Source organism: Rhinatrema bivittatum, chromosome 10, assembly GCF_901001135.1.
Source record: "Rhinatrema bivittatum chromosome 10, aRhiBiv1.1, whole genome shotgun sequence".
NCBI classification, from domain to species: domain Eukaryota; kingdom Metazoa; phylum Chordata; class Amphibia; order Gymnophiona; family Rhinatrematidae; genus Rhinatrema; species Rhinatrema bivittatum.
Window position 1 is genome coordinate 58442354 of NC_042624.1, and position 27601 is coordinate 58469954.

The following is a 27601-nucleotide window of genomic DNA, read 5'->3' on the forward strand; positions in this document are numbered from 1 at the left end:
CCCATTATTTTATTGGGGAATAAATGTTTCTTTTTACTTTTCTGTTCTTCCCATGGAAAATAATGGGAGCCTGCCTGTGCCAAATATTTTATTTTACTCTGATTCTCTTGAAAAATAAATCTCAAGAAAATATGGCAAAAGAGTACTTTTTGGAGCTGTTTTAAAGAGACAGTAGCATGAGCCCCAGCAGTTTTGGTCTGAGAAGACCAGCTGGAGGAAGGTGGGGAGTAGGGGGTTGTGGTTGGTTATTGGCACAGTTGAAAGACATCCTGTCCTCATTTGTCACAAAGAACAGCAGCCTGTATAAAAGAGGTCTGAAGGGGCTGGCACTTCCCTAGCTAACTATGGGGGTTATTTTCTAAGGGCCTAATGCACGCGATAAGGGCCTTTTCGCGGCAGTAACATTAAAATTAGGGGGAGGGGAGGAGTCGGGGAGGAGTTAGGGAGGAGTTGGCGGCAGCACCACTGCCAGCGATAATGTTTTGAACATTAATCGCCGGCAGTAGCACAGGGAATAGCACTACCTTTTATGGTGGCACTATGCCCGCGATAGCCTGCAGCTGGCCACACCGCAGCAGGCAAAATTGCACTGCCGTGGGGTGATTGACTGCGGGCTATCGCCTGCGCCCTCCTTCACCCCTCGCCCCTTTTAGCGCTGGCTTCATCATTCTGCACGGAATGATAAATCCTGGCCTATGATGGATATATATTTGAAGTGCATTTCAGTGGCTCTAAGAGTGCATCTAGTTTTTCATGCATATTACCGGAGATTCCAAATCTTCCCACAGCAGAATATTTTGCTCTAGGGCAGACTTAGAGGAGCTGTCAGAGAGAAAATACCTCTGGAGATTCAGGCTTACCAGAGCTCTCATCTCCCATCTCTGGAAGATCTTGCATCTGGGGTGTCTGGCCTCCCATATAGGGCATCCTCACTATTTGTATGTTGTAGTGAGAGTGATGACCATTCCCCATTATTTGGCTACTTGCTCCTTTCAGGTTGTGGCAGGAGATCTGACTCTTCTGGTGCCCATTATTTGCCTACCAACCTGACTATATCCACTATCAGTGCATTAAGCACAAGAGAAAGGAGGTACAACCGGGCTTATTTGACATGGTCTATTTTCTTAATTTCACTGGGGGTTATTGATTGTACTCTCATGGGTTTGGTTAAGCAATATCACAGTCTGGACATCTGAGTTGGGGGGTGAGAGACAATGAATGGAGGAGAGGTCTGACCTAGAGGGTTGGAGGAAGAGATATCATGGAAGGAACACCGTTTGGGGAGCAGATGAAGAAAGAGATTGCAAAGGGGACTGGGCTTTGGGAAGGATAGAAATAGAAAGAGAGAGCAGAAGGATTTATACCTGATGTTGGGCCCTGGATAAAGGGAGAGAGAGAGATTTAGAACAGAGGGAGACAGGGTAAGGTGAGAGATAGATCAGAAGGGTATGTATTTGGGAGAGGTGAGGGGAGATAGAGAAAAGGAGGTCATGCTTGGGGGGCATCAGAAGAGAGGGGACTGGACCATGGGAATGTGGAGACAGTCAAAAGGGACAGCCTTATAATGTACCATTACAAAAATCCTGGTGGAGGTCTGCACATCCTAATATTTCAGTTATTTGATCTGGGAGTAAGTGGTGCTACCTAACAATATTTTCCATTCATCCAACACACTCTTCAAGGAACTGTGGTAAATAATGGTCATTGTGCATCTTTTCTTTCACTCAGAAATAGTTTAAATTACTGGATTGCTTTTATTTAGAAAAAGTAGCCAGTATGTCATCTGGTAGCTCCCTGCAGCAGGTGATATTAATCCAGACCCACACAGAAGGATCATCTTAACTCTGTACAATACAAAACTGAGGGGCAGATTGGGAGTGCCGGAAGCAGAGCATTTACCACGCAGGCTCATTGAGGCATAGAAGATTAAATACACTTAGGCCAATATAATTGGAAACAGCATCCTTGGTGCATTTTTTTGTGCTGAGGTGGAGTTCCAGAAAGAATCAAGAAATGCCAGATGTTAACTAGGGAATAAAACCAGCGGGACATACTCTTCTGGGGGATTATTTTATGCCATTGGTGAAGTGTGCGAGGAATGAGTTCATCTACCCAAAATGTACAAGAATCCTGTCCTAGAGCAGGTTATAACTATTATGAATTGCTAGAGGAAAGGAAACATTTGAAAAATCATAAAATCCCGAAGTATTATTGATAATATCAGAATATCACCAGTCAAATTAGCCAAATCTTTTCATTCATGAAGAGGCCCTGAAGCTTTTTCATAATCATTGCTAGGGCATACTGTACATACGGTAGTCTAAAAGCACGGTGTCCTTACTGATTTCTGACAGCAGTGAGTTGAGATTGTATTACTGTTATAGGTCATTTGATTTTTCATGTCATAATACAGACATGCAGTATATGTTGTGAGATTGGTCTCAGAATACTTTGAATGGTTTATGAGTTTTATAAAAATTAATATTAATTAAGCTTAGAACTGGAAAGAATTTGGTGCCGGATCCAATTTATGTTATCATTAGCTGTTTTTTTTCATTTGGTAATGGAAAACTGAATGTCTTTCATTTAGGAAAAGTCTGTAATGTAAAAGGTTGAATGAGAATTTAAGGACATTTTTCACTTGAGAATTTTACCAAAGATAGGTGAAAGCAATTGCTAAGAGGCATCTGAAAGAGATCCGTGGAGTGAATTATCATCATAGACTCGTGTATGCTGCAGGGAATATTGCAATCTATTGACACTAGAATCTGACGTACTGCCATGGACTTACACTCAAATCCTTGGTGAACTGGCTGACACTGGGCTTTGGGTGGACACGGATTGAGTTCACACCATCTGACATCTTCACATGCTCTTCCTTCTGTGTTTGGGGGACAGGTGCAGGTGAAGTCATCCCAGATAGAATAGCAAACACCACCATTTTGGCATGGATCAGACTAAACAGGGAAAAACATCAAAGAAAATATGAGGTTCTATCTTAGGACAATTGTAAACAAGAAAGCTTGGGGGGGGGGGGTGGGGGGCAATTCAGTAATTAAAGGAGGGCTCCCATCTTCCTTCCACAATCCTCTATCCTACCCAGCATAATCCTCTCTCCTCCGATTTGATCCTCTATCTCTTCTCCCCTCCCCCAACATGAATCTCTCTTTTGCCCCCAATCCCCAGCAATCCCCTCTCTCATCAATTCTGTCATAGTAAAATAGTAATGATGGCAGATGAAGACCAGATGGTCCCACCCAATCTGCCCAGCAATTTGCTTATGGTAGTAATTGCCACTCCATGCAGGTTACTCCTATGTGTTCTATTAAGGATATAGTAACTGCTGCTCCAGGCAGAAATGTTACACCATCCTTTTCTTTATGCCATTCAGGGATACACAGTGTTTGTTCCATGTTCCCAGAATGTTAGGAATTATTAGGAAGGGAATGGAAAATAAAACGGTGGATGTCATAATGCCTCTGTATCGCTCCATGTTGAGACCACACCTTGAATACTGTGTGCAATTCTGGTCGCCGCATCTCAAAAAGGATATAGCTGCACTGGAGAAAGAGCAGAGAAGAGTGACTAAAATGATAAGAGTGATGGAATGGCTACCCTACAAGGAAAGGCTAAAGAGGTTAAGGCTGTTCAGTTTGGAGAAGAGATCACTGAGGGGGAATATGATAGAGGTCTACAAAATCATGAAAGGACTTGAACACTCCATGAAGTTAGTAAGTAGCTCATTTAAAACAAATCAAAGAAAATTCTTTTTCACTCAGCGCATAGTTAAGTTCTGGAATTCATTATAAGAGGATGTGGTTATGGCAGTTAGAGTAACTGGGCTTAAAAAAGGTTTGATAAGTTCCTAGAGGAAAAACCCATAAATTGCTATTTAATCAATAAGGAATAGTAGCTTGAGATTTATTTAAAGTTTGGAATCATGCCAAATACTTGTGACTTGGATTGGCCATTGTTGGAAACAGGATACTGGATTTGATGGACCTTTGGTCTGACCCAGTATGACATATCTTATGTTCTTATGTTTTGAATTTATTAACAGTTCTTGTCTTCACCACCTCTTCTGAGAGAGCATTCCAGGCATCCATCACCCTCTTCATGAAGAAATATTTCCTGATATTGGTTCTCAGTCTTCCCCCTGGAGTTTGATATCATGATGCCTAGTTCTACTCTTTCCTTTCCAGTGGAAAAGGTTTGAAGTTTGTGCATTGTTAATACATATCAGGTATCTAAAGGTCAGTATCATATCTCCCCTGCACCTCCTCTCTTCCCAGGGTATACATATTTAGATCCTTCAGCCTCTCTCCCCACCATTTTGGTCACCTTCCTCTGGACTGTTTCCATTCTGTGTCTATCCTTTTTGAGATATGGTCTCCAGAACTGAACACAGTACTCCAGGTGAGGGCTCATCAAGGATCTGTACAAGGGCATTATCACTTCCCTTTTCCTGCTAGTTATACCTTTCTCTACGCAGCCCAGCATCTGTCTGGCTTTAGCTACCACCTTATCAAATTGCTTTGCTGCCTTCAGATCACCAGACATAATCACCCCAAGGTCCTTCTCCTGCTCCGTGCGCAATAGTCTTTTGCCCCTTCACATAAAGCTCTTTTGGATTTCTGCACCCCAGGTACACGACTCCGTACTTCTTCACCCACTCTTCAAGCTTTCTTAAATCTCTTTTCATTCTCTCTACTCCTTCAGAAATGTCCACTCTGTTGCAAATCTTAGTATTATCTACAAAAAGACAAACATTTTCTTCTAACCCCTCCACAATGTCGCTCACAAAGATTTTGAACAGAGTTGGTCCCAAAACCAATCCTTGAGGTACTCCATTTAGCACTGTTTTCTCATCAGAGCAGGTTCCATTTACCATGACTCTTGTTTCCTGTTAGTCAACCACTCCACCATCTTGGTGCCCACTCCCAAGCTTCTTGATTTATTTATGAGCCTTCTATGCAGTACTGTATCAAAAGCTTTGCTGAAATCTAAGTGAATCACATTAAGTGCCCTGTCTTGTTCCATTTCTTCTAGTCACCCAATGAAAAATGTCAATCAGATTTTTCTGACAGGACCTTCTCCTGGTGAATCTATGCTGTCTCTGGTCCAGCAACCCACTGGATTGTAGATTGTTCACTATCATTTCCTTCAGCAGAGTCTCCATTAATTATCCCACCACAGAAGTGAGGCTAATTGGCCTGTAGTTTCCAGCCTGCTCCCTGCTACCACTAGTGAAATGGGACCACAACCACTCTTTTCCAATCACACAGCACCATTTCTGTTTCCAGGGATCTATTAAAGAGGTCTTTCAGTGTACCCACTAGCATATCTCTAAACTCCTTTTGTATCCTAGGATGTACCTTGTCTGGCCCCCCATGGCTTTGTCCACGTTCAGGTTTCCGACCTCTTCCCAAGCATTCTTTTCTGCAAATGGGGTTGCATCCATGGTCTTATTAATCAACAATAGTCCTTCTCCAGGGTCTTCTTTAGTGAACACCAAACTGAAGCATTTGTTTAATACTTCTGTTATTTCTTGATCTTTCTCCACACATTGCTCCCAGTCACCTTTCAATTTCACTATACTATTATGGGCCTCCCTTCTTTTTCTGATATATCGGAAAAATGTTTTGTCACCTCGCTTTATCTCTGGCTATCCTTTCTTCCGCTTGACCTTTTGCTTTCCTGATTTCTTTCTTCGTCTCCCTCAGTTTCTCCAGGTATTCTTCCCTGTCTACCTGCGATCCTCTGTCTCTCGCTTTTTTTCTCTCTCCTCTGGCTGGCAGGAGCAGAGCAGCATTTCATACCTGTGTCTGCCCCCCCTCTGCCAGGCAGCTTTGGTCTGCAATCTGAATGAGCAGTGCCAGCAGGTCTCCTACAAGGCCCTGCATATTCAAACTGCTGAAGTGAACCTGCCACAGAAGGCAGAGGTGGCATGAAGTGTGGCTCACTTCCTGCCAGGGAAAGGGGAGGAGATCACGGGGATGAAGGGAACTGAGGGAAAGAGAGGATTGCAAAGATCATGGTGGGGGCCAGAAGAGAAAATGATTGTGTGGGGAGGTGGCCATAATGTCAACGCTGGGTGGCGGGGTGGGAGGGAGGACACTGGGGCCTTGTAGGGTTGAGTAATTCCTCTCACTCAGTTCCAGTGCAGGTTCAGATCTGCCAATATTAGACTCAGGTTTACTTGGATAATCAGGATCAACTTTAACATGATTCAGATCTAACTCAGATTTTTTTTAATGTGGATATACTCATATTTGTTCAGAATTATGTGCATATTCACAGATTCAAAGTACTCAAAGACAAAGTAAATGTTAAAATAATTAAAAAAAACAAACCTAAAAATCTGAGGCGTATCTGAATCTAAAGTGGATCAAAGGAATCCAAACTGAGGTAATACAGAGATAAGTCGTGAATGGTCTGGATTTATCTGAACCAATTCATGGACTGCCCCCAGTCCTTCTCTGGTTATCTAAACTCCCCTGGATCACATGGAGGTTTGGATTTAATATAAACCACCCTTTCCTCCTCTTATCTACTAAGAGAAGACCAGTGCTTTATTCCCCAGATTTATCCTTCCGTGTCTGCAGAATTCAGCCCCTTTATTTTATACATTAAAAAGCATAATGTAGTTGTAAATCCAATGAATAAAATTTGCTACAACTAGCATAAAATGAATATTATTAAAACCAGAGAAGTTAACATTGCTTTCACAGCATGGGCATTATTAGGTTTCATAGTGGTCTATTTATCAAAGCACATTGAAACTGGAGCATTAACATATGATTTTAACGCATGCATTAGTGTTGGCATTAATATAGAATTGTGGTGCATAGAGTTTTGAAACAGATTTGGACCACTTGTAGGATAATTTCAGAATGTGCTTTAATGTAGACTTAAACCATTTCTGGTCTGTCTTGATAGTATAATTGTCAGTGGTCCTTTGTAGATCAGAGTCTCTTCAGTTCAATACTTTGTCCCTCCCGATGCAGCAAAACACGATTGTGTCAGAGGACTGATCTCTGCAGTTAATAACACTTTGAATATGGACTGTTGAGGAGAAATGTTTTAAGTCTATATTAAAGCACACACTGAAATTACCCTACAAGTGAGTAGAGCTATGTTTTCAAAACTGTATGCACCTCACTATTTTCAGTTTGACCTTTGAATGTGAGGTTGCCTGATTCTACTTCCTTTTATAAGAACATAAGAAGTTGCCATGCTGGATCAGACCAAGGTTCCATAAGAACCTGGCAAGTACCCAAACATCAAGAAGATTCCATGCTACTGATGCAATTAATTATTGACCAACTAACCTCTTTTCCTTTATAGAATTATTCTACAACCCCCACTTATTCAAAGGAAATCCTTGTTTGGTGGTTTTTTGTACAGTAGCTATATGCAGGGACAACCATTTTTTAGTTGTCCCTCTTACTAGCCCCGTATATTACTCTTTATTATTCACACTTTATGTCCAGTCTTCTTTTCTTTTTTACTTTTTTTCTTTTTTCTTTTTTACTTTTACATTTATTGTCACTTCTCCCTGGCTGCTTATCTGACCCAACTATTAATTCTTGTGGGTTCGACGAATCCGAACCCACAAGAAGCAATGAGGGCGGCAGCCTAGATAAGTATATGAGAGAGAGAATTAATAGTTTTCTATTATCTGAAAGAGTAAATAACTGATTCACATCTACCCATTCTAGACCTCTCATCATTTTAAACACCTATCATATCCCCCCTCAGCCGTCTCTTCTCCAAGCTGAAAAGTCCTAACCTCTTTAGTCTTTCCTCATAGGGGAGCTGTTTCATTCCTCTTATCATTTTGGTCGCCCTTCTCTGTACCTTCTCCATAGCAAGTATATCTTTTTTGAGATGTGGCGACCAGAATTGTACACAGTATTCAAGGTGTGGTCTCACCATGGAGCGATACAGAGGCATTATGACATTTTCCGTTTTATTCACCATTCCCTTTCTAATAATTCCCAACATTCTGTTTGCTTTTTTGACTGCCGCAGCACACTGCACCGACGATTTCAATGTGTTATCCACTATGACACCTAGATCTCTTTCTTGGGTAGTAGCACCTAATATGGAACCTAACATTGTGTAACTATAGCATGGGTTATTTTTCCCTATATATATTAGAGATGTGCATTCGTTTTTGCCGAATTGGAAAATTGCAATGAAATTGTCCAATTCGGCATGTTTCAGGGAGCCCGAAAAAAATCAGGATTTTCCTGTTTTTTCGCAAAAATTTGTTTTTCCGGTTAGTGCGCACTAACAGGAGTCAGTGCACGCTAACTCCCCGTTAGTGCGCGCTAACTCCTGTTAGCGCGCACTAACAAAAAGTAACAAAAAGTAACAAAATCTAACGGTTTTTGTTAGTGCGCGCTAATGGGGAGTTAGCGCGCACTAACTAAAAATCGATTTTTCGCGAAAAAAAAGACCCGAACCGAAAAAAAACTACATTTTCCATGGCGGCCAAAAAACGAAGAACGACACGAACACAAAAAACGATGCACATCTCTAATATATATCACCTTGCACTTATCCACATTCAAGACCTCTCATGATCTTAAAGACCTCTATCATATCCCCACCTCAGCCGTCTCTTCTCCAAACTGAACAGCCCTAACCTCTTTAGTCTTTCCTCATAGGGGAGCTGTTCCATCCCTTTATCATTTTGGTTGCCCTTCTTTGTACCTTCTCCATCGCAATTATATCTTTTTTTGAGATGTTGCGACCAGAATTGTACACAGTATTCAAGGTGTGGTCTCACCATGGAGCGATACAGAGGCATTATGACATTTTCCGTTTTATTCACCATTCCCTTCCTAATAATTCCTAACATTCTGTTTGCTTTTTTGACTGCTGCAGCACACTGAGCCGATAATTGCAAAGTATTATCCACTATGATGCCTAGATCTCTTTCCTGGGTGGTAGCTCCTAATATGGAACCTAACATTGTGTAACTACAGCAAGTTATTTTTCCCTATATGCAACACCTTGCACTTGTCCACATTAAATTTCATCTGCCATTTAGATGCCCAATCTTCCTGTATTGCAAGGTCCTCCTGTAATGTATCACAATCCGCTTGTGATTTAACTACTCTGAATAATTTTGTATCATCCGCATATTTGATAACCTCACTTGTCGTATTCCTTTCCATATCATTTATAAATATATGGAAAAGCACCGCTCCAAGTACAGATCCCTGAGGCACTCTACCCTTTTCCACTGAGAAAATTGACCATTTAATCCTACTCTCTGTTTCCTGTCTTTTAACCAGTTTGTAATCCACGAAAGGACATCGCCTCCTATCCCATGACTTTTTAGTTTTCTTAGAAGCCTCTCATGAGGGACTTTGTCATACGCCTTCTGAAAATCCAAATACACTATATCTACCAGTTTACCAATATCCACATGTTTATTAACCCCTTCAAAAAAATGAAGCAGATTTTTGGAGAATAATGTAGTATTTACAAAACAATGCACATATTAATACTGGCATTAATGCAAAAATGTAAACATCTCCCTAGATGTAGTTAAATTTTTGGCATTAACGTATGCCTGGTTTAACCATAGTAATAGATAAGGTAATTTACATAGTTTTTCATCTCATTACCTCATTATCATAAAAATTTGTGTTTATATTAACGAAAGCAAGCTAATGCCAATTTAATGTACTTTAATGCTTGTGTTAATGCTACTACACTTCAGTAAATAGACTCCACAGAACTCACTGTATTAAAGAAGGATCCATTTTCCAAGCATAAACTTTTACCTTGCAGAAGTTGTCACCAGCACAGCCAGGTGTCACGTTGACAAGCTCTTGATGGCTCACATTGTGTTTCCAAGAAATGATAGGAAAAAACTCCAAATGCTGACTGTTCAGTCTGATATCTTGGATACAGCCTTTGAAATAACCACCATTTATATTGGTCTCTTGCTGATCTGGTAGGCCCCCAACATGGATTATGTCTGTACTTTGAACTTTTAGTGATGGGACTGAAATGTGACCAAGACTTTGAGAAGACTGGAATAATTCAACCTTAGGTTGCTCAACTTTTAAAGATATGAAGTGAAAATTTCCATCATTAACAATCTGCTTGCCAAGTAATTTAAGGTTATTATGAGTCAGCAGAGCCAATCTTCCATTTTCCAGCAAGAGTCTAATATATTGAGATGTACTATTCTTCAGAGCCAGTAATAAGCCAGATGATTTGCGCGTTCTGACAAACATTGATATGGAAACATTTTCATCTAGGCTCTCATGAACTGGAAAAGCAGCATATCCTCTTGAATTTTCATGTCCAAATCTGCCTGCTATGTATTCTTATTGAATGGGGTGAGGAGGAAGAGAAATATGATATTGTTTATTTATTTTGGTTTTTATAGGACACCTAAGCCAGAGTACCTCACCAAGATAAGAAATACAAAATGAAGTAACAAGCAGTGCATAGTTAAACAATAAATATAGAGCAGTAAAACATAGGAATTAGATATTCAAACAAACAAACTGGAAGTAGTGAGCTCAGTGTGAACCTAAAGCAGGTGGAGAGATAGCATTTTGGATATGGGGTGGTATTAGAAAAAGCACAAAGCAGGAAATTGTCTATGCAAAGAATACAATATACACTGTGCGACTCTGAACAGAGATGGTGCGGTGGATAAGAACGAGTGAGAAGCAAGACTGTGGATAGGTGTTTAGACAGCAGAGGGACACTGGAATGACAAGGAAGAGAAGAGAGTAGATATGCAGCAGAGCTCAGTAAAAGCCAAAATGGATGAAAAGTATAATCAGGAAGACCAGTGAACAGATTATTACAATAATCAAGGTGAGAAAAGAAGGCAGCATCTAGTAAAATAAAAAAAGCAGGATGATGCCAAAAACCCCAATGAATCCTCCTGAGTAAATCAGAAAAAAAGAGAAAAAAAAAGCAGGAAATGGCATTCATTTAACAAAACTCCGGTTGGAGAAGCTTTTGGGGAAGGATGTTGGTTGATCAGGTACAAAATTATGATAGGTTTCCCAAAATATGATTATAGAAAATTATTAAGTGCTATTTCACAGTAAATATTTGAAAATTACAGATGCTATTATAAACTGAGCAACTCTTATAATGACACACAATTGTGGTATAAATACAGTTTATAAAATGTGTCCATTAGATACAGGGTGTAAGCTTTCCATTTACTGATGTGGGGAAAGGTGTGCCCAGTGCTCTCAGCCTCCTGCGATTCTAGGGTCACAGGGGAACCACATAATTAGCCTATTGCTGCATAATTTACAACCTGCCACACATTCAGTAATCCTGACACTCCTCCACCACATAATTCAATCATCTGAAGGAAGTTACACAGTAGGGATGTCTGCCTAAAACAAATGAGCAAAAGGGGATGAATGAGGCCATTTGCAGTTTGTTCCAGAAGGAACAAACCAAACGTGCTCTAACATGGCAATACCTGAAAATTTTCAGGTATTTTTTTTTTCTGTAAAAAAAATTGTAAAAACATCCCCAAACAAACCAAGCCTCCCCTCCAAGACATCCAGGGGCTGAGTTGATGCAGCTAGGGCCTCCCCAGGCCCTCATGATCCCCTTTCATCCCTTGAAAGAAACCTTGGGTCCTGGGCCTACCTCACTGGACTGAACCAGGACCCGAACTTTGCCACTGAAGTGACATCACTGTCTCAGATGTAGCTGGCGTCAAAGTTTCAAAGTTTATCTGGCTACAGATACTCGGAAAACTGTATTTGGAGATATTCAGCAGGATGTTTATCTGGTTAACTTTATCCCAAGTTATCCATTTTTCTTTTTTTTTTCTATATATGTGAACCTCTTAATTTTTACAAAAGGAAGGTAAAGCTTTGTTGTCCTTTTCTATTGTTTGTCTAAAGCACAGCATCATCTGGGATTTCATGCATCGGAGCCATGGAGAGCTGTGATTTACAGGGGACACTGTGCTTAGCAAAGAAACAATGAAGTACCAAACTTTATCCAGTCACTCTCTCAGTCTAAATGTAAGGGAAACAGCGTTTCACTGATGTTGTGCTATTATCGGCCAATGCTTTTCAACCAGTTGGGGGAAGTTGCAGCTGGACTTCAAAAGCTTCGGTTAAAGTTGCCTTCATAGTTTTTAAATTTTACAATAATAAAAAAAAAAAAAATAAGAGATGAGTGATTACAGAATCAGAAATGATATAATGTGCAAATATTTCGAAATCTTTCATGCTAGGGGCTTGAAAAAAATGCTACCGGTAAACTCTTCAACATTACAAGGAAACACTTTGCCATGTTTCAAACCTGCTTTTATTTCCTTCTCCTCATCGAACTGCTAATCTTTCATGTATATATTTAAAAGCTGATCTTTAGCAACGAATGCCTAAAAGGAGTGGAGCACAAATGCATTCTCTAAGCATGCAAGCCACAGCCTAATCTTACTTCAAACTGCGCTTTATCTAAGTATCATCTACACCAGGGATGGGCAAACTGCAGCCCACAGAGGCCAGAACCCTCCCTTCTCCCCCTCCTTTTCGGCCTTCCTACCTTGCATGTATTTGAAATTGTATCTGGCCTGCTGTGCCTCTGCCATCCTCCAGCAAGTCTGCCTGACCGCATCAGCAATGACCCATAGTAAAGTGCAAACATGAGCAAAGAGCCATTGCTGATGACACTGGGCAGCTGCTGGAGGATGGCAGCATGGGGGGGGAATGGGCAGGGTCAGCTTTGGTGATATCATCTCTGATTGGAGCCTTTGATTCGGTGTGGGTACCAATCGGAGGAAGGAGCTCCAGTGCTGTCCTGTGAGGGGGGGAGGGGGGGTGTGACATTTTTCTAAATATGAAAGTGGAATAATTGGTGCCCTTTGCGCTATGGCATAGTTGACACAGCCTTGAGGGTGAATTTACGAGCCCTATACCTGCAGCTGGCAAATGCGCCTTGTAGCGGAGAGTCTGGAGCTTCACCTATACCAGTCACCTGCCCCGCAGGTTGAGCCCTTGGGTTCTGGTGGCTGGCAGGACGTAGGTGGGTCCCTAGGGTGGTGGAGAGAGCAAGCGTTCAAGGGCATACCGGGGTCCGGACAGGCAACAAGCTGGAGATACAGAGATGGGCCAAGGGTCAGGGCAGGCAGCGGGCAAACAAGGTCAGGTCCAAAGCAAGAGATCAATACCAGGAGGTCAGGCTGCAATGGATGAAGACACATGAAGGCACTGGACAAGACAAGGAGAAGTGGATGAGGCTGGATGAGACAAACTGAACATGACAAGGCTGGAGAAAGTGAGGCAGGAACAACAAGAATGCGGAGAAACCAAGAACATAGGAGCAACATGTACTATGAAGGCAGGAGATCCGAGGCTGAAGCGTCATGGCAGCGTTCTGGAGGTTCTTATATACAAAGAGCCAACGATGTCATTAGAGGGTGCTGCAGGGTCTATTTCCACCATGGGCCCTTTAGAGCTCTGAGCACAACCCGCTGAACTCAGCGGCATTCCCTTGCTGGCGGTGTCCGCACCACGGAAAGAGGACAGCACTGTCCAGGATGAGTATGACGGCTCAGGAGGCTGACCTGTGGGCTGCCAAACTTAACAGGGTGAGATCTGGGCGTGATCATATCTGATGAACCTAAGGCAGCCAAACAGGTGGATAAACCAACAGTAAAAGCCAGAAAGATTCTTGGATGTCCAGGGAGAGGAATGGTCAGCAGAAAAAGGGAGGTGACAGTGCCCCTGTAGAGGTCTCTGTGAGACCTCACTTGGATTGCTGTGTACAATTCTGGAGACCGCACCTTCAAAAGGAAATAAACAGGATGGAGTCGGTCCAGGGGGTGGCTCCTAAAATGACCAGTGGACTTTATTCTAAAGCATATGGGGATAGACTTAAAGATCTAAAGATGTATACCTTAGGGGAGATATAATTTCAATATTTCCAATGTTTTCATGCACAGGAGTTGAGCCTCTATCAGTGAGAAGGAGGCTCCAGATGGAGGGTTCATGGGATAAAGGTGAAAAGGGGATAGACTCAGGAGTAATCTTAGGACATATTTCTTTATAGAGAAGGTAGTGGATGCATGGAAAAGCCTCCCTATGAAAGGCTTGGGATAAATACAGAGAATCACTGAGGGGAGTGGTAGGGATCGTAAAACTGAGTAGTTGGTGTGGACGGGTAGACTGGATAAGCCATACTGGTCTTTTTTTGCAATCGTGTTTCAATATGTCTATGCTTCTCTCTGCATTATTGGAAGGAGGATCCTGCGCTTCAATCCTGATGTAGCTTTGGTCTTGCCACTGTGCTAGGGGGACGTTTTCTATTGCTGTTGCTGTTTTGATTCTCTCATTGTGCCTTGGGGTGTTTTTCAGAAACAGTGTATTTCTTCTTTAAGGGTCCCCCTCTTCCCCCCCACCCCCCAACCCCACCGAGCTTAAGGAGCTCCTAGAGACCACCCCTCCCCCCCCAGCTCCCAGTGTAGATGAGAGCCAGTAATGTAGCCTTGGTCATGAAAAGTTTGCCCACCCTTGCCTTATAACTTGTCCTTATCTCTTCAGTTATATGAAATGCAGTGCTGGAGTGCTACTCACTCAGTCCATGCCCAGTAGGATTAGGGCTTCCCAAACCCCCAGCAGAGCTCTGCATGCTTGAGTGAGAGGCCCTTCCTTTATTGCACCCCATTAGTGAAGACTATCAAGGTTCAAGGGTCTATATATATGGCACTTGGGTGACAGGCAAACAAATATTTTAATGATTATTATAGATTAATTGGCACATTTTTGGTTTATGTCAGGTTAACATGCAAGGGGTATTTATGCTTGGGAGTGTTTATTCTCTCCCATTCGGATTGCTCTGGAATCCCACCACAGCACCCTCAGAGGTCAGCGTCAGCTCTGTTTCCTTGAAAAGGAGTTAGAAATGAGTGTCCTTTCCAGTTTCAAGGACTCATTATTGTGAAATGCAATCGTGATTCAACAGATCACCAATAGCAGGAAAGTTCCTGGATTATGGGAAAGGTTTACGACTGCAATCATGGATCACGATTTTTCAGCCCATCTCAACATGTATCATTCAGCGCCTGATTCACTGAGAGGTCCCTATTCCAAGGGGATTGTCTGAGTAAACTTTTCAGATACCTGAACAAAAATCTTAATTTTAATCTTTCCCCCCTCTCACTGGCTAAATGGTCCCGGGTAAAAAGCAGAAAGGTGGGGAGTGTTTTGGGGGCAGAGTTTGTTTACCTGGCTACATTTATGCAGGTAAAGCTGTGCTAAAGGTACCCGGGAGAGTCTACTCAGTTAACTTTAGCAGAGTATATTCAGTGATTGATGGATCTGGGCATGTCTAGCTGAACCTCCCCCTCCTCTCGCTACTGAATATGAAATGCAGTGCTGGAGTCTTGGGGTTTTCTCCTATTCTCTTGGTGAATCAGGCCCCCATCACCACCCCTTCTCAAATGTCTGTTGGATTTCTGTAAGTGAACCATGCAACTTAAATGCTCTCATGTGTGCAGTGCCAAAAGCCAGAATATTCTTCCCATCGGTCTCTGACAGATTGTCTTGACTTCACAAATAGCTAGGATTGGGCTTAATTCACAAATAGCTAGGACTAGGAGATAACTAACAACATCTGTTTATTCCCCAGTTGGCAATAATAACCATCACCTATTGCTCGAAAATCAGTGCACTTCGTAACTAATACAGAAGTATTTTTGCATCTAGGCTTTGAGCTGAAATGAAATATTGTTAATCCTTGTAGCACTTTCTTACCTCTCAAACAATCTGGTCCCACATAGGGCCGGTAGCAGTCACACTGATAACTCAGCCATAAGTTGATACATCTTCCCCTATTCTGACAAGGATGGCTTTCACACCAATCCTTTTTATTGCATCCTGCCTTGACATTTAACGACATTTCAGATGATATGTCCTCAGGGGTAATAATGTTTGAGTCTATTTGAATGTCCTGAAGACAGCCTACAAATGAAGTTTCAGAATGGATATTATAGATGTTATGGAACGAGTCACTACTTATCTCCCCAGCAGGTAAACCACCCAAAAATGTGCTTTGAAACGCAAGAGCCAGTTGATTACTACGTATTGTAGCAGTGGTTGAATTTACACATTTCTCTACACAAGAGCTGTCAAGTAATTTAAGACTAACAGCTCTGGCTAAGGTTACCTCTACTGAATGCCATTCTCCATCACTGACATTCGATGAGACATGTAAGAGCGCCTTTGACTGGTTATTGATGTGCAGGGACAAATATAAATAGCCATTCAGCAATTCCAGCTCCACAAATGTATCTTTATTCCCTCTGTGAAATATAAGAGTTGTAGGTTGCACGGTTTGAAAGTGTAGAGTTATGTTGTAAAATGATTCTTTTTCAGGGGTTGCAACCCTGGAAATGTGAAGGAAGCTGTTTCCCTGGAAAGAAAACGTCGTTATTGTTTCACAGTGTGATCCTGTGTAGCCCAAAGGACATGTACAGTTGTATCCATGTTGCTCATTTTTTAAATGAGGGATGCATAATCCCCCATTCTGGCACATATGTTCCCTGCAGCCAATGAGGATATCTGTGCAGTTCCAGCCACCATAAAAATTCCCCTCCATGTCTTCCACTGGGCAATGGCAGAGATAACGTCCAGGAATATTCTCACAGATGCCACCATTTTGGCATGGGTTCACATAACATTCATCGATATCTTGATCACAATGGACGCCTAGAAAATAACAAAAGAAAAATGGATTCATGAGTTGAAATGGGCTAGTTTTCACCAAATACTTGCCTTATTATTTACGCAGGATGATATTTAAGGAGGAACCTTCTTTTTTGAACCTGTGCAGTATCAATGCAAGAATTTTGAATAAGTTCCTTAAAAGCATATGATTAGAAGAACAAGTCCATCTCTAAACTTGCCTCAAAGGAATGAAATGGAATTAGAGACCTTATTTTACTCTGTTTCTTCTTATTCCCTCAACATCTCATTTGAGATGTGAGGAAGATCCTTCTATTTACTGTGGATTAAGACATGTAACCACTGCTAGGGTCCACCCACTTTGGGTGAATTCCCTATTCAAAAAGGCAGGTAATAAATTAAAAACAAAAAACAAAAAAAACCAAATTTCCTTCCATCCTTGGCACTGAGGAGTGCATTCAAAACTGATGGAGTAGCTGGTGAAATGGACTATGTTTAGAAGGAGTACAGGGCTCCTATTGCACAGGGAAACAGTAAAACAAGCCTAATTTTCCCAATGTAACCTTTGCCTGCCTCCCCTAAGTAGGTCTGGCCAGTCTTCAAACTTCCCTTGTCAGGATCTCAAACCGACATCCTGTGATCCAATAATACTCATTCATATCCAGTTTTTGTGGCACCCTACTAGCAAACAATATATATATTCTGGAGTGGCCATCACAGTCTCCTGACCTCAGTATCATTGAGCCACTTTGGGGAGAACTCAAACATGGAGTTCATCCTAGACAACCAAAGAATGTCCAGGATCTGTAGGATTTTTGCCAAAAGGAATGGGCAGCTTTACCATATGAGAAAATAAAGGGTCTCACTCACAACTATCACAAAAGACTGCAAGCTGTCGTTGATACAAAAGGGGGTAGTACATGATATTAAGAACTAAGGGTATGTAAACTTTGAAATAGGACCATGTTTTTTATTTCTTTTCTTGCTATGGTTTGTTTAATGTTTAATTATGGCATGGTTTGTTTAATCAGTGCATTTTATTTTTGTAATTCATTTTTATCTTTTTAGTTGCTATTATTTTATTGTTGGCTATGTAAACCGCTTTGATCAATTATATAATTGTAAAAGCGGTATAGAAATAATTTAAATAAATAAATATATATCATCTGGGAAATCAACAGCAACAACACAAAACACTGAATCACAGGATTCTACAGCAAAGATAACAGTACCAACAGCCAGGGTAACAAAAATAATAGCAAGATAAACAAAACAACTTTAAGTCCTGATACTAGACATCCAGTCTGCCATCCCAGATAACCCCTGAATTACTCACTCAATTTATAATGGATTCCATCAACTGTAGGATTATTCCAGATAGGAAAAATTCTTATTGCTGGTGTCTGTGTCCATTTCTCCTCCTAGGGCTCCTTGAGGAAAAACTAGGCATTTGCACTTAGGAGTAGTATCTCAGAATTTCATCATCCATGGTAAGACCATTGAGGCCACTTCTGGACTAGGAGAACCAGAAGGCTTGTTGGAAAATTAGCAACACCCTGGGGCAGGTCCTGTTCCAATAAGTTCCAAAAGTAGACTTTTCTCTTTTTCAGACTTCTCCTTCCCTTTTGAATACCAGTAATTCACACCTCAACTAGAGATATTCTGTTATACAACACTCACTTAAAGGCAGCGCGACATAACTATAACCCTCTACTGCAGAACCAACCTCTCAAAAACATTAATGGTAGAGATTAAGTAGTAGAGGTTAAGCACGTATTTTTCATAACCTTAAGGACTCCCTTATGGGACCAGGGTCACACACATTTTATATTTAGACATATTTCTCCACGAAATAAGAAAAACCTTTTGAGGTGCAGTGCTAGGGTTTCAAGAAAGGTAGGACAATGTTTTTCAGATTCATGTATATTACAGAAAATGTTATGAATAAATGTGATTAAATTGGATAGTTTGCACAACTAGAGGGTGATTTTCATGGGATAAAACATTGCTCTACCCCAAGATGGGGTGAGTCTTAGTTGATGTATTTGGGTGGAGGCAGAATTATGAACAAAGGATATTGATACAGGCAAAGTGTCTCTTTAGGGGATAAGGAGGGTTCTCTCGGGGAGTTATGCAGGCGAGGTAAATTCCATAAGATGGTTTATTTTTGGGAGAAGTAATTGGTGCTTGGGAGTGTGGGGGTATCTTCACTTGAGACTAGTGCTCTTTAAAGTTCTCAGCTCGGGTTGTGATCACGCCTTGCTGCTGCTGGGAGCATATGCTGTCACAGTCAAAGGCATGAATACTTTCCTAGGCCGCAGCAATGCACATTCCAGGCTCAGTCGTGGGGTTTACTGAACTGTGGTACCATTGTACCAACTCATGAGATGTCAAAAACCAAAAAAATCAGGACTGAATTGGTATCATTGTTCCTAACACTTGAAAATTAAATACATTGCTCCAATTTTTACCATCTCAGACATTTTGTATATCTTGTATTATAACTCCATGATAGACAGACCCAAGTCTAGTTGAGAAGGAAAGAGGTTTGGCATTGAGTATGCAACTGGCCATAGAACCCATCCCAACAAATCAACGTTTAAGATACGAGAGATCCAGAAATTGATCCTCTTGGATAATGAGACAAAAGCAAGAAGATAAACATATATTTTATTTTCTTCTTTTAAAATACAAATGTATATGCTGAAAAGTATTAGTAGAAAATAGCAATCTGTTGTGCAGTGGTGACATCAGAGTATGTTCTTCTGTATTGGTTTCAATGTGTTAAAAAAAGATAATTTATTTAAAATAATTTTAATTCTTTTATTTCTGAAAAATCCTGGAACACTTAAGGCTCAGTTCAGATTTTCTGCCTAGCCAACATTGAATTGTGTTTTAGGGATAAATGCATTGGGAGGGGAGGGGGAGCATTAATCATTCAATTGGATTTAGAAGTTTAAACTAAGTTTTCCTAATATTATGGTTAATTAAATACAAGGGCTCCAATGCATTTGCAATCAAAAGGCATTCACAAGCATAAACTCACATCAATTTATGCAGAATAATAGTCTGCAAAATAAATATTTTATAAAATATTTTATCATTTACTCATATCCTTTACTATATGATAAATTTATATATATAAATCTATCTATAGATGTAGATAGATATAAAACAGAGATTGATTGAACCCCAATGTTTATCTCACATTTTCTCCTTTATTACAAAATACTTTCTTGCAATATGATTACAAAACATATAAAAAAAATCAATAAAATAACGTATTAGGTTGTGGGGTTGATATCTGAATTACAATGAGAACAATGGGATTACAGTTCACAATAGTGTCAGCCATTAAGGGTTCTGCTGACTTATGATACTAAGGGGGTCATTTTGTAAAGCTTATCGTGCGTGATAGCTTGCTAGGGGCGAAGTCGGGGCGGACTCCGTGATGTCTTCGCTGGTGGTGATAAGGTAAACCACATTATCGTCGCCAGTAGCACACCCAATGGCACCACCTTTCACGGCAGCCGGCAGCGATAACACCGCGGTGGTGCGATGGCTGCTGGCTTTCGCAGGCCCACTCCCCCCTTCGGCCCCCCACCCCCCATTTTCATTGGATTCACCATTCTGTGATAGATAAATAGGCCTACGACTTTGTATAGGCTATGAATATGAAATCTGTATGTCAAATGTTTGCTCTTATATTTTGATTTGCTGGATAAAGATGTTTAAACATAAAAATATCAATAAAATAAACTCCACCATTCATTCTGCATACATATCACATTCATCCATATCACACATCCCTTTAAGATATAATGCATACATAGTTAGGTATTAACGTTACAAACCAAGGGGGTCATTTTCTATGCGGATCGCACGCGATAAGGGACGTTTCGCACGCGAAAAATCCCTTATCGCGTGCGACACCAAGATCAGGGTGGAGTCGGGGCGGTGTCAGCCCTGGAAGAGGAGACTTCGCTGACAGCGAAAGGTACGCTTCTTTTTCGCTGCCAGTTTGGCGCGACACCAGCAGCAATCACAGGACCGACACCCCCCCCCCCCCCCCCCCGTTTCACCCCCTCCGGCCCCCCGTTACCACTGAATTCACTATGCCTTGCGGCATTAGAAAATCCAGCCCCAAATCTTAGTTGAAAAGATTGCATATTGAGCAGGAAGATGTTACAACAGAGTTTTATAGAGTCCCATATATATCATATAGATTCCACTTCTCTTGTCAAAAGACAACCACCTCTATAAAGACCAGTAGTTTCTTAGAACAGGATCTCTTTCAAACAACTAAAGTCAGCCCTTGATGTAGTCGTTAGTGCAAACCAAAGACTCAGTCACTCTTTTCTGTAAAGGACCCAACCTCTTAAAACAACCCCATATATACATTTACGGGCACATTTTCAAAGGTTGATGCGCGTTAAAACCCGGAGCTGTGTGTGTGGCCATGCCGCGGGCACGCGCCGCAGGGGTTTTTAAAGGGCACCAGCCATGCGCGTATCTCCTGGTATGTGCTGAAGACCAGCTCAATTCAAAAGGGGCAGGGGCAGGCCAGGACTGCACCATTAGGCATTGACCTGCTGAAGCGCGCGCTGGCAGCCGGCCGGTCTGTGCAACTTACTACTGCTCGGGAGAGCAGGTAAGTTTTGAACCAAAGAAAAAAAACCTAGTTAGAGGGGTTTTAGAGGTCAGGCAGGGTAGGTAGGAGGTTTAAGAAGTTCCCTCCCAGTCCGCTCCTTTGTGCGTGCCAATATAAATTCAGGTGCGTTTGTGCAAGCGGGTAGCGGATTTTATAACATGCTCACGTCGACGCGCACATGCTATGAAATTGGCGCATCCATGTGTGCGCACACATGGACGCTCGTGCAGTTGTTTTTAAAATGTACCTTTTCATTACTAACTACTACTGAATTTCACATATTTGATATACCGAAGGATTATTCCTGTTTTGCATCTGATTCTTAGTTATTAGTTCTGCTTATAAAAGCAGATTATCTAGTAACAGCAGTGGAACAAAACTTAGTAAAATAGACATTTACAAAGAATTGATCATTCTCCGCTTGTTGCCAAGGTTACTGTCATCTAGACAGTTAAATAAAACTCCTCTTTCCCAAGAAAGCACAGTTACTCTGAATTGATATTGAATTTAACCAAATTTTCCAAAGGAAATCCCCCCGATCTTTTGCTGCAGTTCCTCAATCCCCTTCGTCACTGACACTCCTGCTGCAGTAGTGGAGGTCAGGCATTACAGTATACAGCCATTCATGCAGGACCTTGCACTTAGCACAGCAAAGGTTTTTGCCATAGGTACAAAAATGCGAGAAATCCCTTTCCATATTAGGATCCCTGTCTTTCTGCCAAACCCAACGCTCATTAAAAATGTTTAACACCCCATCCCTCCCCCAACCATGCCTTTTAACTTACTTTTAGCTTTGCTATAGCTATCAACATACATTACAGCCTATTGCATTAACATCAACAGTGCTGTTTCATTCACAGTCAATGACAAATCATATCAATTGGAAACTAACAAAATCCCAGTTGGGTTTAATTGTGTCATTGACGCCATCTAGTTAGCTCAGTTTCACACTGTTGCAGTAATTAGACTGCAGGAGCCGTGCAAGTATCTTCATTTTTCATCAGCCTGTAATAATTAGCCCGACAAAAAAGATTGCGAATATGCTTGAAGCATGATGTAAGTATAGCCTTTGTATACAAGACTGTAATGTTTAAAGACAAAAAATAATGCAACCTTTCCCCCTTTCAAGTTACCTGTAGATGCGACCATAAAAATTAGGTACGTCCATGTCCTTACTGCAGACATTTTTAGTGCAGCCACACTGTTGCAGTAACAGCTATATGGCCCAGGAGGCAAATTTAGAAACCTTTCCAAACAACAGGGCTTCTTGTCCCAGATTAGCTCGTTCCACATATGCTCGGTTGACGATTTAGATTTGCAGTGTTTTCTCTACAAGCCAGATCAAATGGGCTTATCAAAAGACTCATCATGCAGCTTATGTAATGGTTACAGAGTCTTATTTTAACTCAGATGCTCTGACAGACCAAGAATTTGTAGATCCCTTCCAAGTGTATTTAAGTGTCAGTAAGTAAACATGCAAAAAAAATGCTATCACACACACACTATTTTTTTAAAGTCTCTTTTTTCAATTTTGAATGCTATCCTGCATTAATCTATGAGGGCCAAAGCATGTCCTAGCATTTAGTTCTCAGGCTGGAAAGCTGAGGCCATCCTTAAACAAAGCTGAGGGTCCTTAATGAATATATTAGCTAGAAGTAAATATCCTGACTTAAAAGCCAAGATGTCTTACGTTTTTAGAAAGGCAGTTAGATGCTTGTGAAATAGTGTTCCTGAAGATCTTTTCTGTAAAGGACCCATGTCCTGTGTTTGGGGGAAAAAGCTGAATATTTTAGTAAGCTTATTTCACACCAGAAATTATTAAATCATTTGGGACTATATCACAAAGTCAGGGTATTTTGCAAGAGCAGAGCTTTGAATCTTGTTTTGACAGGGATGGCAATATAACTCAGTACTTACTATACAGAGCTGCAAAATTGGAGGGCCCTGGTTCCATTTCCTTAAGTCAGTGAGATACAGGGCTGTGTATTTTTATGGTGCTGAATAAGTAAAATATATTCACATGCATTATTGAGGTACTGCTCTTAGATCAAATGATCTACTGATCTTTCAATAAAAGAATATCATTCTTCTCATCCTTCCAAATTTATGAGGTACCAAATATTTTCTATTTTATTTCACAAGCAAATTGAAAACACCTTAGTTTAAAATGGATCATGCCCAAGGGTCTTTTCAGGCATAATGATATGGGCAATGTATTTTAGATTAATGACTGAATGAGGAGGAAAGAGATACATAAGTAATACAGTTTTCAAATATTGTTTAGTAATCCAGAGTAATCCAAAGGTCAAATATTGTTTAGTAATCCAGTAATTCAGTAGAGTACATAAGTCAGTACACACATTCATAATTTGGCGTTCCTAAAATTGTGCCCCATATTTTATAAATTGTGCAGCAGGAGCCATACATATGTTTCAGAACATTCAAATCATTTTTTAGTACACACACATATTTTATGCTAGGCCCTGCAGGAGTGAGTGAGGAAAGAGTAAGAATGTATGTGGGAGAATGAGAGGGAACAGTGAAGGAGAAAATAAGAATGTGTGGGACAAGAAGGGAGAGTGAGGATTGGAAGAAAGGGAGGAAACAAGAGTATAGGGGGAATGAGAAGGGATAATGAAAGTAGAGAACAAGAGGGAGAGAGAAGAGCAAGAGTGTGTAGGGTGGAGAGAGTGGGGATGAGCAAGAATGGGGGAAAGAGAAATAATAGGAAGAGATAAGATGTGGGATGGAGAAATAGGGAAAAGAGATGGAACAGATAGAAGACAAAGGAATAGGAGAGTAGAGGAAGATGGACTGGTGGGGTAGGGTAGGTGAGAACTAAAAGATGTGAGAAGAAATGCTAATGAAGAGAAGGGATGGAAGCTGAGAAGAGAATGAAGGAGAGAGCGAGTTTGGGTTCCCGTAATAGACTGGGAGCAGCAATAGTGGTAGCACCACAGTAGAAACCACTCACAGGGAGAGTGGGGAGAGGGAGAGGCATCACCTCCCACAGCTGCTCCGTTACAACAATTATGTGCCAACAGTAGGGAACCCCACACATGCTCCTGAAAAAATTAGAGGGAACACTGCCAGGCCCGGCGCCACTGGGTGTGCAAACTGTGCAATTGCACGGGGTGTCACACCTGGTGGGGCAGCATCAGGAGCAGGGAGAGGCTGTGCTGCCGCCAGTGGACCTGATCCCACCGGCGGCAGAAGAGGAGGCCCGTGTTTCCGCCAGTGGACCCAATCCCAATGGCGGCAGAAGAAGCAGAGGCCCATGCTGCCGCCGGTAGACCCGATCCCACCTTGGCAGAAGAAGGAGGCCCATGTTGCCACCGGTGGACACGATCCCACCAGCAGCAGAAGCAGGATATCACAGCAAAGGAAGCCCGTCCTTCACTTCCTCTTCCAGTGCTGGCCCCACGGTAGTGAACACTTGCAGTGTTACATCTTCCTGTATTTTCATGAGATGAGAATACAGGACGTGCTAGCACTCTGAGTGCTGAATTACTGTGGTGCTAGCACAGGAAGAGGAGCTGCAGAACGGCTTTCCTCCACAAAGGAAAAGGCTGTATGGCAGGACATTAAAATGACACCTGCCTTGGATCGGCCAGCACCATTTTAAAAACAATAGTGGGGGGAGGGGGCAAGAGCAATTGGAGATTTCTCCTATGCAATTTAAACCCCATAGATGGAGTAGGAGAGTGCCCTATTAGAGGACTTTGTGTTTTGTCAACAATGGGGTTTTGAAAGGGAGAAAGGGGGGCTGGCTTTACCTACACATTTTGTTTTGTTTTTTTTTTTTGTTTTTTTTTTTAATTATTTATTTATAAATTTTTCCAATAAATCACATAACATAAATTTATAAGAAATCCCAAAAACAGAGTGGTTTTACAATAAATTTAAACTCCTCACAAGGAAAAGAGAAACAATCTTAACAAAAAATTTGTCTTATTGTTACCACTCAATTCCATTTCAAAACAACAAATGAGAGATTGCATGATATCAGGAAATATAAATTTTACATATACAAACAATACTAATTGCATAATTTATTTCTTTTTTAAACCTATGGCAAAGGAGATGAGGTAGTTAGTTTTTTCTGTTCTAAAAAAATTTTTAAATGGTCAGGAGTAAAGAAAATATAAATTTCATCTGATTTCTTAATCAAACATTTACATGGGAACTTTAGGGTGAAGGAAAAACCGATTGCTATAACCTCTTGGCGAAGTTCTAAGAAAGCTTTCCGCCTTACTTGGGTGGTAGCGGATAGGTCTGGAAATATTTTAATCATTTTTTCTTGATACTGTATAGGATATTTATTAAAATATTTCTTCATAATTAAGCTGATATCATTAACAGAAGAGAACATTGCCATCAGTGTACCCCAATCAATGATTTGTGCATTAGAATCTTGTAAGAAATTTGTTAGGTTACCTTGAAACATTTGTTCTGGTTCTTGTAAAGCTTGATTTTTAGGTTTAGGAAGAAAATAACAATTCATTATAGTAAAAGAGTGATCTTCAACACCAAGTTTATCTATCAGAAACTTTTTCAATGAAATCAATGGACTTTCACCTATTATTCTAGGAAAATTTAAGAATCTCAAATTTAATCGCTTAGCATTATTTTCTAAGTTTTCAAGTCTACTTGCTACGTTATTGCCATCTTTAACTACCGCCAGGTGGAATTCTTGGTGTTTCTTTTCATTCTTTTCAAGTACTTTTAGTCTTTCAGATGAATCTTTAATTTGCTTATTAACCAAATATAATTCTTTTTGATTTCCAGCAGCTAACCCGTCCACTTTATCTTCTAACCCTTTAATCTTTTCTAATACTCCGGCCATTATCTCCCAAAGATTTTCTAGGGTAACTACTGCGGGTCTTACTAAGGGGATAGAGGGAGTCCCGATATTTATTTGTTTTTCATAACTAGGGGGATATGTTGGAGATATCCCTCCTTCTGCTCCTTGTACACCCAATAATTCTTGAACCTCTAAGCCTTTATCGCGGGTTGAAGATACTCCCGCTTCCAGGCTAGAAGGAGAAGCATTTTGATCTAGAGAATCTCCTATATTCCCTTCCCCATTTCTCTTTGCAGGTGGTAGTCCTACATGAGGACTAAGGGAGGCCTCCTCTGTCGGCATGGAGAGTCCTCCCCGACTCTCCAGCACACCAGGTTCTTCGGTCCCTACCCTTCCGAATGCAGAAGTAGTCAAGAATTGAGTAATTTCAGATTGGATTGGTGAGGGTAAGGGGAGAGAAGGAAATACTCTCACCCGTCCCTTCCTTTTTGGAGGCATCAATCATCAATTACAACAGATCACTAAATCACTCTCACCTTGACTAAGTATTGTTAATTCGATATCACGCAAGATGGATTGTAAAGGCAGGTAAAAAAAGAGTAAAAATAACAACAAAGAAATACCTCAAGTCCGTTATACTCTGTGAGCAACACTCAGGCGAAATCAGGCGAAGCCAGGCAAAGCCTATATGCGCGCGCCCCTTAGGCGACGCGCCGGCGACTGCTACGCGCCGCACAAGTCCCGGTTTTATAGGGCTTCCTGTTTCTCTCCGGGTCCGCCCTCTGACGTCACTGGAGGCTCAGCTGGCAAGGATCACCGTCGGGCAATACGGACAGCACGCCCCGGGTTTCTCAGCTGGAACGGCAAGTTTTTTCTCTCCTGAACCGCCTCTCTCCCTCAGGGTTCACCGCACAAGTCCCGGTTTTATAGGGCTTCCTGTTTCTCTCCGGGTCCGCCCTCTGACGTCACTGGAGGCTCAGCTGGCAAGGATCACCGTCGGGCAATGCGGACAGCACGCCCCGGGTTTCTCAGCTGGAACGGCAAGTTTTTTCTCTCCTGAACCGTCTCTCTCCCTCAGGGTTCACCGCACAAGTCCCGGTTTTATAGGGCTTCCTGTTTCTCTCCGGGTCCGCCCTCTGACGTCACTGGAGGCTCAGCTGGCAAGGATCACCGTCGGGCAATGCGGACAGCACGCCCCGGGTTTCTCAGCTGGAACGGCAAGTTTTTTCTCTCCTGAACCGCCTCTCTCCCTCAGGGTTCGCCGCACAAGTCCCGGTTTTATAGGGCTTCCTGTTTCTCTCCGGGTCCGCCCTCTGACGTCACTGGAGGCTCAGCTGGCAAGGATCACCGTCGGGCAATGTGGACAGCACGCCCCGGGTTTCTCAGCTGGAACGGCAAGTTTTTCTCTCCTGAACCGCCTCTCTCCCTCAGGGTTCGCCG

General features: G+C 41.6%; 1 protein-coding gene across 5 annotated transcripts in view; it reads right to left on the reverse strand.

Moving 5' to 3' along the window:
* CRB1 (crumbs cell polarity complex component 1) overlaps window positions 1-27601 on the reverse strand; it is a 241576-nt gene that overhangs the window by 68619 nt on the left and 145356 nt on the right. For all 5 annotated transcript variants that reach the window (XM_029618610.1, XM_029618608.1, XM_029618609.1 and 2 more), the window contains exons 6-8: window positions 15777-16730; window positions 9804-10354; window positions 2792-2957 (exon numbers count right to left, since the gene is read on the reverse strand). In XM_029618610.1, the coding sequence (XP_029474470.1) occupies window positions 2792-2957; window positions 9804-10354; window positions 15777-16730 (1671 nt within the window). The remainder of the gene's footprint in view (window positions 1-2791; window positions 2958-9803; window positions 10355-15776; window positions 16731-27601) is intronic.